Raw genomic sequence first — 12,486 nt, 5'->3', positions numbered from 1 at the left:
TATCCTGATCTCTTTGGAGAAAATTGAAATACTATAAGGGGCAAAAGGTTGTTAAGCATGTCTGTATATGTAAATAGGAATTTTATTTTATTTAAAAAATTTTTATTTTGGAATATAGTTGATTTGCAGTGTTGTGTTAGTGTTAGGTGTACAGCTAAGTGATTCAGTTATACATATACGTTTATCTATTCTTTTTCAGATTCTTTTCCCGTATAGGTTACTACAGAATATTGAGTATAGTTCCCTGTGCTATATAGTAGGTCCTTGTTGATTTTCTATTTTATATATAGTAGTGTGTATATGTTAATCCCAAACTCCTAATTTATTCCTCCCCACAACGTTTTCCCTTTGGTAACCATAAGTTTGTTTTCCAAGTCTGTTGAGTCTGTTTCTATTTTGTAAGTAAGTTAATTTGTATCATTTTTAGGAATTTTAATATAAGTTCACAAAAGTCGCTTTTTTTAAAACCAAATATTAATGTGTGCCACGTTGTAGACACTTTTCAAGAACCTCTTAAGATCAAACAAGAAAGTGCTTGTGTCTCATAAAGCAAAGCAAAGCCGTAGACAGGCATGAAAGGCTTATTCCATACTATCCTGGATAAGAGCAGTTTGTGATTTTTGCCTAAGTAGTTGCAATTTGCTTAAAAGTCCACTCAGCATTTTTAAATCAAATGGCTTTGTCCTTGTCATTATTTTTTGTGCTCTGGCTTTCTAGGTGTCTTTATTTGCATTCTTGTTTTTTTCCATCTTCTTTGTAAATCAATACATTTATTTTATTGCCACACACATGAAAGGCATGTTTTACAAAAGTGGCATGGAAGTGAAGCAAAGATGAATCCCTATTTAATGGGAATATTATTCTCAGCATAAACTTTAGTGCCTCCAGACTCCTTCACTGTGCCAGGCGTATTGATTAATTGAATAATCCTTTATCTTCAGGACTACAAAGCCTAGCCACACATCTTCATGACAACACAAGATTCTGCATGCAAGGTTGACGTACTCTAAAGAAGTTTTGACAAAATCCACTTTTAATATTCTCTTTGACGACTTTAGTTAAGCAAATGAAAATAAAACACTTCCCCAAACTTTCCCATGGATAAATTGTACAATTTACCAAATTCATGAGGAGTGTCATGCATTAATAAGGTGACATTAGGTAAGATCATAATGACTGCTTTGAATAATGTCTCAGGATACGAGGAGTACTCATTGAAAAGAGATTTGAAAAGCCAGTAATCAAAATAAAAATATCGTTTTTTTGTTGTTGTTGTTTTGTTTTTTGTAGCTAATGAGCTGACCAGCATGCTAGAGGGAAAGATACTGTGTTACAAGACACAAGTTCCAGACCCCTGGATTTGTTTTTTAGGTTTTAAGAATAGATAATCTTCAAAGTCATTTTGCCTCTAAATTATGAAAGTACTTTATTTCAGATGTTTCCATCTTGGCTTAAACACTAGTTTTTTTTCTGTTTGTTTTTTTAAGATTGAAAATACTGTTTGAAGAAACAGCTTCCCAAAGTTCTTAGGAATGGTGCTTCCTAAGATTTAAGTTAGGCAAACCTTAGCTATTATTAAGCCTTTCCTGAAATGCCTAAATAACAAGGATTTTACTACCCTTCCATAAATCCCTGGGGTCCACTTATCACAGGTTTTTAGTTATCTAATGATGATGGAAATACTATTTCCAAAGGTTTGAAAGCAGCATCTTTTTCAGCAAATGTGTTTTGGAGGCATGCAAAGAGCATTTATTTGCTTCTCTCTTATCTTGTGCACAATTTCTAAAGAATGCAATGTGCATAGACATCTAAATATTTCTATACATGCTTAAGAATTATCAGTAGATATACTAGAGCTTCGGCACATGCAAACTAAAAATGAAAGTAAATGTGATTACAGAGCAGTACTAGATGCTCAGTCTCTAATGAGCTGGCTGTAACATGGACTAGAAAATTCATTCCATTTCCATCCCTACTCTCTTTCTGGTAGTAATAAGTATCTACAAAGGGTCCAAGTTTAGTCCTCTGATATCCATAAAGTTTGTTCTAACTAGGTCAGAATAATGTTGCCTTTTCGGGTGATTTAAAAGTTTCATTAAAGAGAAAGGGGGAAAAGAGAATGAATGTAGTTCTACACCCATTTTCCCGGTGGGATGTCTGTACTATCACCAGGGGGTGATGTTAAAAGTAGATTGCATGCGCTTTGTAATTTGTTTGTTTTGAAAGGGGAGTTAATTAATTCTCAGTCACTTTTAATCTGGTTGCTGCAAATGCCTAAGTTTCCTGTTGACTGATGCAATGCACATTGGAACTTTTCTTAGCATTGCATGAGAAAGATGATGATAAATCTAGAAGGTACTTTCTATAGGGACTTTTTGGCATTAAACAGTATATTGGAAAGCTGTGTTCATTTGTGATCTACTTTTCTCCCCCCAGTGCTTACAGAACTCCCTGAAAAATATGAAGGATGTCGGCATTTTACAAGTGAAGGTTTTAAAGGCAGTAGATCTCTTAGCAGCAGATTTCTCAGGTATAGAAAATTTTCATCTTTTTATTCATTTTTATTTATTTCCTTCTTTGAAGTGATTTGGTGGCAGAGTGAAATGTTTTACTAAGTAGAAGCATGTACAGAGCAATCATACTCTTTCAGACAGAGTCACAGAAGAAAAAAAGGTGCAGACAACAAGTTCTCTCACTTCACATTTTTTGCAAAATTATCTTTTTCAAGTAATTTTCCTACAATTAGATAATGTGCTAGTCCATTTAGCTTTCAAAGATATTTGTGGATGATTCATGTCATGACTTCTTTATTTGTTAAATGTTCGATGAACCTTTTCTATAGGACCTCAGAAGGCAGAGTTGACTTCTTGCCTTTTCTCTTGCAGCGCTGTGTGCAGACAGTGTTTTATTCTTCACAGGGTATAGTACATGGGTCCTAAATCTGGCTGGCTGGCACTTCTCTGTAACAGTAACCAAAGTCTTGGCCATGGAACCACTTTGCCATTGCCATTGTTTTATACAAAATTTCTCTCGAAGCTTCACTACCTGGAACTTACAGACAGAGGCTGGAACTGACATGCTTTGTGCTGAATTATGCTTGACTATGAGGGGAGTAATCCAAACGTTCCAGTGTCTGATCAGAGGATGCCTCTCCACTCATTGCCTCATTTCTGAGTTACCCCCTTGTACTGACTAACAATTTAAGCACCTATATGACAGATGCTATTTATCAAGTAAATTGATGAATATGAAGACTATTACACAACATGGATCTATCTGTTTATGCAGTAGTGCATTTTTGTTGTTGTTGTTATATCATAATTTTAGAATGTGGTCTACTCTCTATATTTGTGGAAGCTCTGCACTTCTGAGTTTGAGGTAGCTCAAACTCTGGAAAAGAGAATGTTAATTAGAAGCACTTTATATTACAAAAATGATGGGATATATGAACTTGGTTTAAAAAAAAGAGTTCTCACCCTCCTTCAAAAAATGAACCAATGGAAATCACTACTCTATAAGCCCCCCCAAATAAGGTGATCTCAATTTTAAGGAAATGCCCAGTGAGAATATCCAAAAATGCTTTTTCAGCTAATTTGAATATATAAATTCTCAGGGTTGTGGATGAAATACTTCAGTAATGACTTGTAATATTCATCAGTTTACTTGCAAATGTTTATGTAGTCTTAGATTGATTTAGAAATTTTCCTTTTGAAACTTACAGTTTATGAAAACGCTTAATTCAGACGTTTCATGTGCCTTTGACAGTAGTTTTGTCATCACTAAAGCACATGTAGAGTTATCAACCAGTTTTCCAGAGCAAATTGTGTTTTACTTCCATCTCAGTGTTTAGATACAACACTGTTTGAATCTCTGATTGTTGATGTCTCAGTAAACGTTGTCTCAGGCCCCAAGAAATCATTTATGCTTTCAAGCAGTATTTTCAAATATTCTTTCTGTAGTTGTATATTTTGTGTTCGCCAGGAACTAATTGAAATGCATTAAACATTTTTTTAAAAGGCTATGTACAACTACATACATATGTGGAAATACTTTTTAAAAACTTACCTTATTTTATGCTTCCTATCAGGTGACTTCCATAAAGCACCCCCAAAACTAGGATTGATGGAGGTTGTTTCAGGCCAATGTGAATTCTCCAAAGAGCACTTTGACTGTTAAAGTTTATAGGCGAGAAACCTGGAAAATGGAAGTTTTTATAAAGATCAGACGATAAGGCAAAACCCACTTTTCAGAAGAATAATGTTGGGGCAAAATGCTACCATTTTGTCATTTTCTTGACATTCAGGATATTCAGTAGATAGTTTTGGAGTGGATGAAGGTGGTGAGTACCTGAGGATTCCATTAACATACAGCAGTGGTTAGAAACCAAATAATGCTAAGCGATTTAGCTAAATGCCCTGGTGTTTTACTATCTCTGTATTATTTATGAGAAAATCATCACTCTTCTGAATTGAAGCAAAGATCCTTGTCATTAGCTAAACATGTCTTTACCCCATATCGATCTTTATTCTTAGAATCAAATTTCACAGTCTGATGTTCTTTATAGGTTGGTAGGCTCATCCATTCTGTTCCAAACCAAGGTGTTGCTTTAGGGCAACAAAATGGACCTAATCCGGAGGGTTGTAAAGTAACTTTTCTATGCGAAAAAAGAAGTGGATTCAGGATGCTGTGAAGTAGCAGTAGAGATGTAATTAATGCCTCCGAGATGTTAGCGATCATACCATACAGTGGTGACTCATACATTATTGCTGTTATTATTGTTACCAATTCACTTGATATGCAGAAAAAAAAACCCCGCCAGCTTCACTTGATCATGGATCAGAAGAGGTACTCATCATTGCTAGTGCTGGAAACATTTAAGAAATAAGTAACTATTTATATACAGCATTTCCCAGTCATCCTTGCCTTATAACTGAGTGTTTCATTGCACTTGCTCAGGGAACAAAGTATTCACTCCTGCAAATTAAAAAGAACTGCATTTACTCTGAATAGCCAGGCACATTTTCAAAGAATGGTGGTCGTTTTAGACAGTGCAAAAGGGAACTTTCAAACCTTCCTACTTTTTTTCGTGATAGTTTTTCTTTTTTTTCTGTAATTGTTTCTTGAAAACAATACCAAATAACCATAATAACTGATGCTTCAAGTTAGATTCAGGGACTCTGATAAAACAAAAGTCCATGGGAGCAGATCCTGGCAGTGGTCCATATGGAGGTGAAGGTTACGGTTTGCCAAGTGCAGGGACCTTTTGTCCTAGAGGAGAAATGAAGGTACTTGGCAGCCCTGCGAACAGTGGTTTGCCAATTTAAAGTTATCTATATTTTTGCAAGTAGCGATTCGAAAAAGAAAATATCAGTCCCTTATGCTAATCGGATCAAAGTTAGGTGGATATTCCTCATGAATGGTTATTGATGTTATGATTATGTAGCCGTAAAAATAAATTAAACTTGGGGGAAATTAAATCCTCATTACTTTGCTAGTATTTTAGAACATTGGAATAATATATATCATATATATACATTATATATATACTTGCACTAAGGTGAACTTCTTTGCAATTAAAAATTTAACTTTTTTATATAAAGAAAAAAAGTAGTGTAGCTTTCCAAATGTTATAAGATATTAGAAACCTAAATCTAGATATGTTACCAATATTAAGATATTTATAAAAGATAAAGGCTTCAGTGTTCTAATACTGTGTAGAAAAGATAATTTATTATTTTTTGAAACTAATTCATTCTTTTCTAAATATGCTATTTTATTGTGTGATTGAACCTACCCTAGAGTTAATAAATTTAAATTTACATATAGCTTGGCATTTTTGTGTGTGTATCTGACATTTGTTTGTATATAAGTAAGAAGACTTTTTATTTTAAAGAATCGGAGGTAATTAACTTCCTTGCAGTCCATCCCTGTAAAATTGGTGAAAGATATTTTAATGTTCTCTGCAGCCAATATGAGATATGGATAGCCATACACAGTTATTCTAGTAGAAAAGCCTGTCAGATATTTTTATTAAAGCATTTGTCTCACAAACACCTTGTGTCCAATGTAACCTAAAATTTTTAAGTAATAGGTTATCCTGTCTGATGTCAGTTCTTCTGTAGTAAACAAGGCCATAGCCTTGATTCACAAAACAGATGATAAATTGTACTTTGAAACTCAAGGTGAGCATAGCTGTTTGTAATGTTTAATGAGACCAACATACTTCACTCAGCTGCCGCTAGTCTTAGAACTCAGCTGTTTTGAGAAGAAAGCAATAAAAACCAAACAAAAACAATGCAAAGTTCGTTTCATAGGCTATAAAAAAGTAATCAAGTAGATAATACGTAAACAGAAAAATAGTTAGGGAACTGAAATGTTTTCTGATCAGAATTGTATTTCAGTACATGGCAATGCTTATCTTACCTATTGGGAGATCCACCAGTGAAGAGTAGGAAAGTATTTACTGTGTTCAGCGCATACACGGAGAAATGTTATGGATAGCCTTGTTATAATTGATAGAATATTGTGGGGCAGCTTCCAGAATTGTATGACGGGGGCTCCTTCCGTGTATCAGCACTGAAACCATCACGGCCTCTATTTGCATAACGCACCTGCCAAGATTCAGCACTTAGTCAGTGACCCTTCTCTTATATTCTTAGAATCAAAATGTGGGTTTCACACATCTTCCTCCCTACTAATTAAGCTTTGTATATATTAATTTTGTTCTAAAAGGGTTCTTATATATTAACACCCTTCTCCTTAAGGAATCTTCCAGTGGCAGGGTAGGTTATTCTTTAGTCTCCCTCCGCTTTATTCCTCCACGCTGTTAACACCACCAAGATGACCCTAGCCATTAAGTATTCTGACATAAAATAGGGGCGATAGAAGCTTAGGAGAGTTTTCTTTACCTCGTCATGCCAGCAGTGGCAAAAGAGCAATGAGAACAGCATTGCAAGCCCACCTCCATATAGGACGATAGTAAGTGTTCTAACAACCTAGCATAATAGGGTGTGGGTCTCAATAGCCCTTCTTTTGGTATAGCACAATCCCATCTTAATTTTTCATGTTCCTGTCATAATACGCTGTATGTCATGATGAGAAGCTGGGGAATTATCAGGAGGCAACGAAGGAACAAAACTGGAGATAACCACCTTTCCTCACAATTTGGAGTTACTGTTCTCCAGGGGTCTTTTTTATCATTGCGATTTTTTGTTACTTTTTGCTATACTAAACCCACCCATAAAACGCAAAAATTTTCCAAATATATCTGGATTTTTTTGACTTCTTGGCTGTAAGATTGTCACTTGGAGCCTTTCTCTGTTTCCAATGTTAGTAAGACAACTACAAAATTAACAGAATCTGGTAATTAGAGAATCTTTATCAGAGGAATGGAAAAGACTGTGTTTTCAAACAAAAAAATATGGATTATGGGGAAGTAGTCTTATGTGATAAATAAGCATGTCAGGGGCCATAACAGTGCCTGATCCAGGAGAACAAAGACACATTTAATTCAAGAACTCCATACTTCTTTTCAGGGAGCCCAGTATAGTTTTCCAAATGCTTTCTGAGTTTGTCTTAATTTAAGAAAAGTCACCGTGGTGGGTAGATCTAGTGATCTTCAAGAAATGTTCATTGAGCATCTACTACAGATCAGACACACTTACCTGTAGGGAGCTTGTGATCACTTCACTCTTCCTTCTCTAGGGGGCAGTGAGTATCATTGATGTGGATGAGGACCTTGCTCAAAATTGGGTGGCATTTTCAGTTGAGTGGTTCCTTGGCAATGCCATTAGGAGGAGCTCTCTGTTCCACACGCAAGGTTGCTCTCCCATGACTGGTAAAGTTCTCCATTCATTCATTAAGTACACGATCCCTTTCCAAGAGACTGAAACTCATGCTTTGGGTAAATTAATGTTCAGTTCAATAATTTATTCACTGCAGATGAAAATTATTCCCCATTTTATTTGCTCTTTATTTTTATGGTAGCTGCCTTTCATTTTAATCCCCATGTATTATGGTATAGAAAATGTATAGAAACAGATGTGTAAATCTTGGTTCTACCACATACCAGCCTTGGGTCCCCATAAGCCTCCAGCTTCTCATGGGTATTTTGAGAGTTAAATTAAAACCTAAATGAGCATATCTGACACATATTACATGCTCAATAAATGCTATTCCCATTCTTTATTAAACTTTTTTTTTAAGAGTACAGTTGACCTGGGGAATTTCACAGGTTATTGTCTTCTTGGTATTTTGTTTATGATTTCTCTAATTTTAAATAGTGTTGGAAATATCAGCGTTGCTAATCACTTTTAGCTTTTCAACCACTTTTAGAAATCTATAATTACCACTCTATGATGTTTGTTTCTTTTTGTTTCTGTTTCTATTGCCTGATAAAAGTGAAGAAAAAACATGCTTCATGGTAGGAAAATTCTCATACTTAAACCAGTTTCGTGCTTGTATTCACATTTTGATAATATGGATAATAGTTTTATTGACATAAAATGCTTTTATGAGCTTATCAAATTTTTTGTTGTATATGAAAGTGCTATTTTGAGAAACTATTGACCAAAATACTGCAGTTAGATACCATATTATAGCGTAGAAATATTCCAGCCATATGCTGTAATACTGACGTTTGAGTAGTTTCTGTAAATTATAACACTAGCTTTGTTTTCTGTTGTTTAGGGTTTTTTTGTTTGTTTGTTTTGGTTTTTTTGTGGTACGCGGGCCTCTCACTGTTGGGGCCTCTCCGTGTTGCGGAGCACAGGCTCTGGACGCGCAGGCTCAGCGGCCATGGCTCATGGGCCCAGCTGCTCCGCGGCATGTGGGATCTTCCTGGGCCGGGGCACGAACCCGTGTCCCCTGCATCAGCAGGCGGACTCTCAACCACTGTGCCACCAGGGAAGCCCTGTTTTGGGTTTTTTTGAAACATAAGACTGCTTGTATCAAAAGAGAAATAAAATAGTCCTATGGTTGTTGTTCGTTGGGAATTTTAAGTCACATGTCCATTTTCTAGTTTGTTTTCATTGTCTGCTATTTGAAGCTATATTCATAGCAATACATCCCCTCTTAAAGATGCCCCATTTTCAAAGGATTGACTGTAATTGAATTTCTAGGAAGCTCAGCCATAGTGATTTAGTGCTCTTAATTTTCATGAGAACCTCATGGCTAGATGATCCCAAATCAAGACCAACATTTTAAAAACACGTAAAAAACGATACAAATCTGCCTTGGCAGGCCACCTGCTTTAGCAGTCTGCCAAGGCACATGAACTCTAGTTGATGTAAAGTTTGGGAGTTTATCGAAGATTTAGCAGTTTGTAGCTTACAGGTACCTTGTGAGTGAATGAGTTCAGTTCATTGATTAACAACTGATCTTGCTGGCTTCTTAGTAAGATCTTAATTTACTCAGCCAGTATACCTCCTCTGGGTGTGAGCCTGTGGTGGGTCCTGGTGACATGGTGGGGGAGAGGAATTGGTCCCTGCCTTCACATGGAGTGAACTGCTAACCCAGTGGCATCTAATGACAATGATACTGTCAAGGTCAAGAACAGGTGTCAAGGTTCATTAAAGGGACACCTGACTGGTGTTCCTGCAGGAAGTGATGTTTTAGCTGAGGTGTCAGGGATAAGGAGGAGTTAACACAGTAGAGCTGAAGGAAAAGCAGTTTTCAAAGCATGTTCCAAAGCCTGCAGGGCTCTCCCAAGACATTCAGAAAAGCAAGTGAAACTGGAGAACAGAGCAAGGGGACCCTCAGGGGTGGGGAGGCTATTGTTGTTAGGTGGGACCGGATTATATAGGCACATGGGGTCCAGGTGAAGAAATTAGAGACCTTTTTAAGTAGGGAACTGATATGATCCGATATGAACTTAAATACAGGTTTATTTTGGTGGCTGCAAAGAGCAAGGATTTGGGGGGTGCAAGACTGAAAATGAGGAGATGTTAGGCAAATTCAGTGGATGATGGTGCTTTATGGAGCTTGAGTAGTGACAGGGGAATGGAATTAGAAAACGGAAAAATTCTCATGTCATCAGTTCTTGTTTGTTCTATGTGTGCTAGAATATTACAATATCAGAAATATAGTTAAAAAACATTTCAGCAATAGTGTCCTCATCCTTTGCAGACCTCACAGTCCTAAGTGAGACCCATCTGTCCCCAGCTCTGGATGTCTGCCACGGTGAAGCCATCCGTCCTCATCTGCGGGATGCCACCGAGGCCATTGTTTGGATTAGAGATGCTTGCAAGCCACTCGGGAAGGCAGGAGATACTTGAAAGTTAGGTCCAGAAGGAATAGAGATCAGTGTTTTCTCTTTCTTTAAAATCCATCTCACAACTCTGCACAGTACTTTCCACATTTCAGGAAACCATAAATTATTTGTTGAAGGGAGGAGTAGGCACATCATACAGTGTGGCATTATGATACCCAAACTAATGATCATAGGAGATTGAGTGGGGAGCTCCCTGGAGTTTAAGGTGGCAGAGTAAGTTCCATGCAGATGATGCTTCTTGAACTAGGCCTTGGAGGTTAGTTGGTCCTTTTTTTGGGAGGGTGGGGTGGGGGGGGAGAGAAGCGGGGCTTGGGTGAGCATTGCAGGGAGAAGCCATTCCACACACACAGTTAGGAAGCATGACTGAGCCCCATACCTCTGTGTGCTGGTCAGGGGTGGGGCACAGACACGCCGACTTGATAAAGGTTAGGGAATAGGAGATAGATCAGGGTGGATGGTGTGGGATAAGTTGTCAGAGAACACAGATTTTCAGGATGAACACTAGAATTGGCTCCAATATGCAAAAGTAAGGTTTATCAACAGACAGTTGGGGACAAGAATTGAAGGGAGAGATTTTGGAAATGAAGTCTGGAATGGCTGTTGTCCCCACTCCCACATCCGCCCCTAGCCTGAGCTATAATGCTCCACAGTTAGCTTCAGGAATTACCTTCCTCTAGAAATTCTTGCCCCTTGTGTTGACAGTCTTTGGTGGCTCCTGGCTGCTTGATAAGTAAAAAGAAATAAAAATTTTAAAAAAAGCACCAGTCATGGCCTTCCAGGCTTCCAGCCAGTCTCTTCCTTTATCCACCCATATCTTATATTTCCTGATCACCACTATTTAGCTGTATGTATGCATATATATGTATCTATCTATCATCTATCTATCTATCTATCTATCTATCTATCTATCTATCCATCCATCCATCCATCCATCCATCCATCCATCCATCCATCTACTTAATGAGTGTTAGGCTCCGATCTGTCCCTATCTCCTCAGTAAGGACCTATCCATTTCTTTTAACCAAATCAGTCTCCTCCTAAACCTTTCTTAGAATTCACCTCCACTGTGAAATCTTTCTGGACTTTAACCAACCAAATTAAATGGCTCTGAACTTCAGTTTCCTCATCTGCAAAATGGCACAGACATACCTTACCTCATAGAATGGACGTGAAGATTAAAGGAGAACCTGCATGAAGCATTGTTTTTTGCACAGAGTGGGGGTAGCCTGGCTCCCTCCAGCCAACACCCATCACCAGAGCCCGAAGTCCCCCGCTGCCTTCTGTCACTGGGCCAGGACACTCTTCACAGGGCATGAGAGGGGCACGCATACCTTGGTTGTGCCTGCATTGGGCCCCTTAAATGAAATACAGGGCTAAATACAGAACAGAGATGTACAGGTGTGCAGTTGAAAAGGGGCAAGGAAAATATACAGTTGGAGATCACAGAGGGGAACAGCTTAGTCCTCTGGCAGAGGATGTGAGCGAAGTTTTCACTGAAAAGGTGACATTTGCTGAAAAGCATGATTATTATGAGAGTTCCTTGAAGGTAATGACTTCATGGTCTGTGTACATTGGGGCCGCCTGGTTCAGTGCCAAGAGCAGAATGGGCGCTTAATAAATATTTGTTTGATGAATGATTTGACCTCTAAAATACTTTTATTGCTTGTCATTCAACTTCTGTAACTAATATAAAGGTAAAATTATTTAAGCGAGGAACCTCCACTTGCCATTCAAGGAATACAAATGAATTTTAACATGCTGTTCAAAAATAGCAAAGGCTATTGAGAGCAAGGCGCTAAAACATCACCCCACAGTGAATCTGAATCACTAGTGGTATAGCCATGTCAAGGTGACACGGCATCTGGATGTAGAAGAAGTCATCTAGATGTTTTACCTGTAAAAACAGGTGGAACAAAGAGCAAAAGTGCAGACCCAAGTGTATATGTCACCTTGTCTGGTACTGTTTGCTTGGTACTCTTGGGAAACATTTGTGATGGGAGATCGTTTTATCATGATTGAATAGAAATACTCATTATTTAAATGTTTTGAAAGTCTCTGTCTATCTGGAAACTTTGAAGGGCAAGAAATCAATCCTAAAGTGTATATACATTACTCTATAAATGTGTTAATGTCTTAACTTCTTCTTCCTCCTCTCTGCCTGTTTATACTGTAATATTAATAAATGCAGCATTTTAATGAGCTTTGACAGAATTATC

General features: G+C 37.6%; 1 protein-coding gene across 3 annotated transcripts in view; it reads left to right on the top strand.

Moving 5' to 3' along the window:
- Positions 1-12,486, top strand: part of MCTP2 (multiple C2 and transmembrane domain containing 2) — a 251,723-nt gene that overhangs the window by 126,726 nt on the left and 112,511 nt on the right. For all 3 annotated transcript variants that reach the window (XM_059056947.2, XM_067029545.1, XM_067029546.1), the window contains one exon: positions 2,437-2,530. In XM_059056947.2, the coding sequence (XP_058912930.1) occupies positions 2,437-2,530 (94 nt within the window). The remainder of the gene's footprint in view (positions 1-2,436; positions 2,531-12,486) is intronic.

The sequence above is a fragment of the Kogia breviceps genome, chromosome 3, assembly GCF_026419965.1.
Source record: "Kogia breviceps isolate mKogBre1 chromosome 3, mKogBre1 haplotype 1, whole genome shotgun sequence".
In the NCBI taxonomy this organism is placed as follows: Eukaryota; Metazoa; Chordata; class Mammalia; order Artiodactyla; family Physeteridae; genus Kogia; species Kogia breviceps.
Note: the sequence above shows the minus strand (reverse complement) of the source record. Positions and strands in the feature narration are given on the sequence as shown.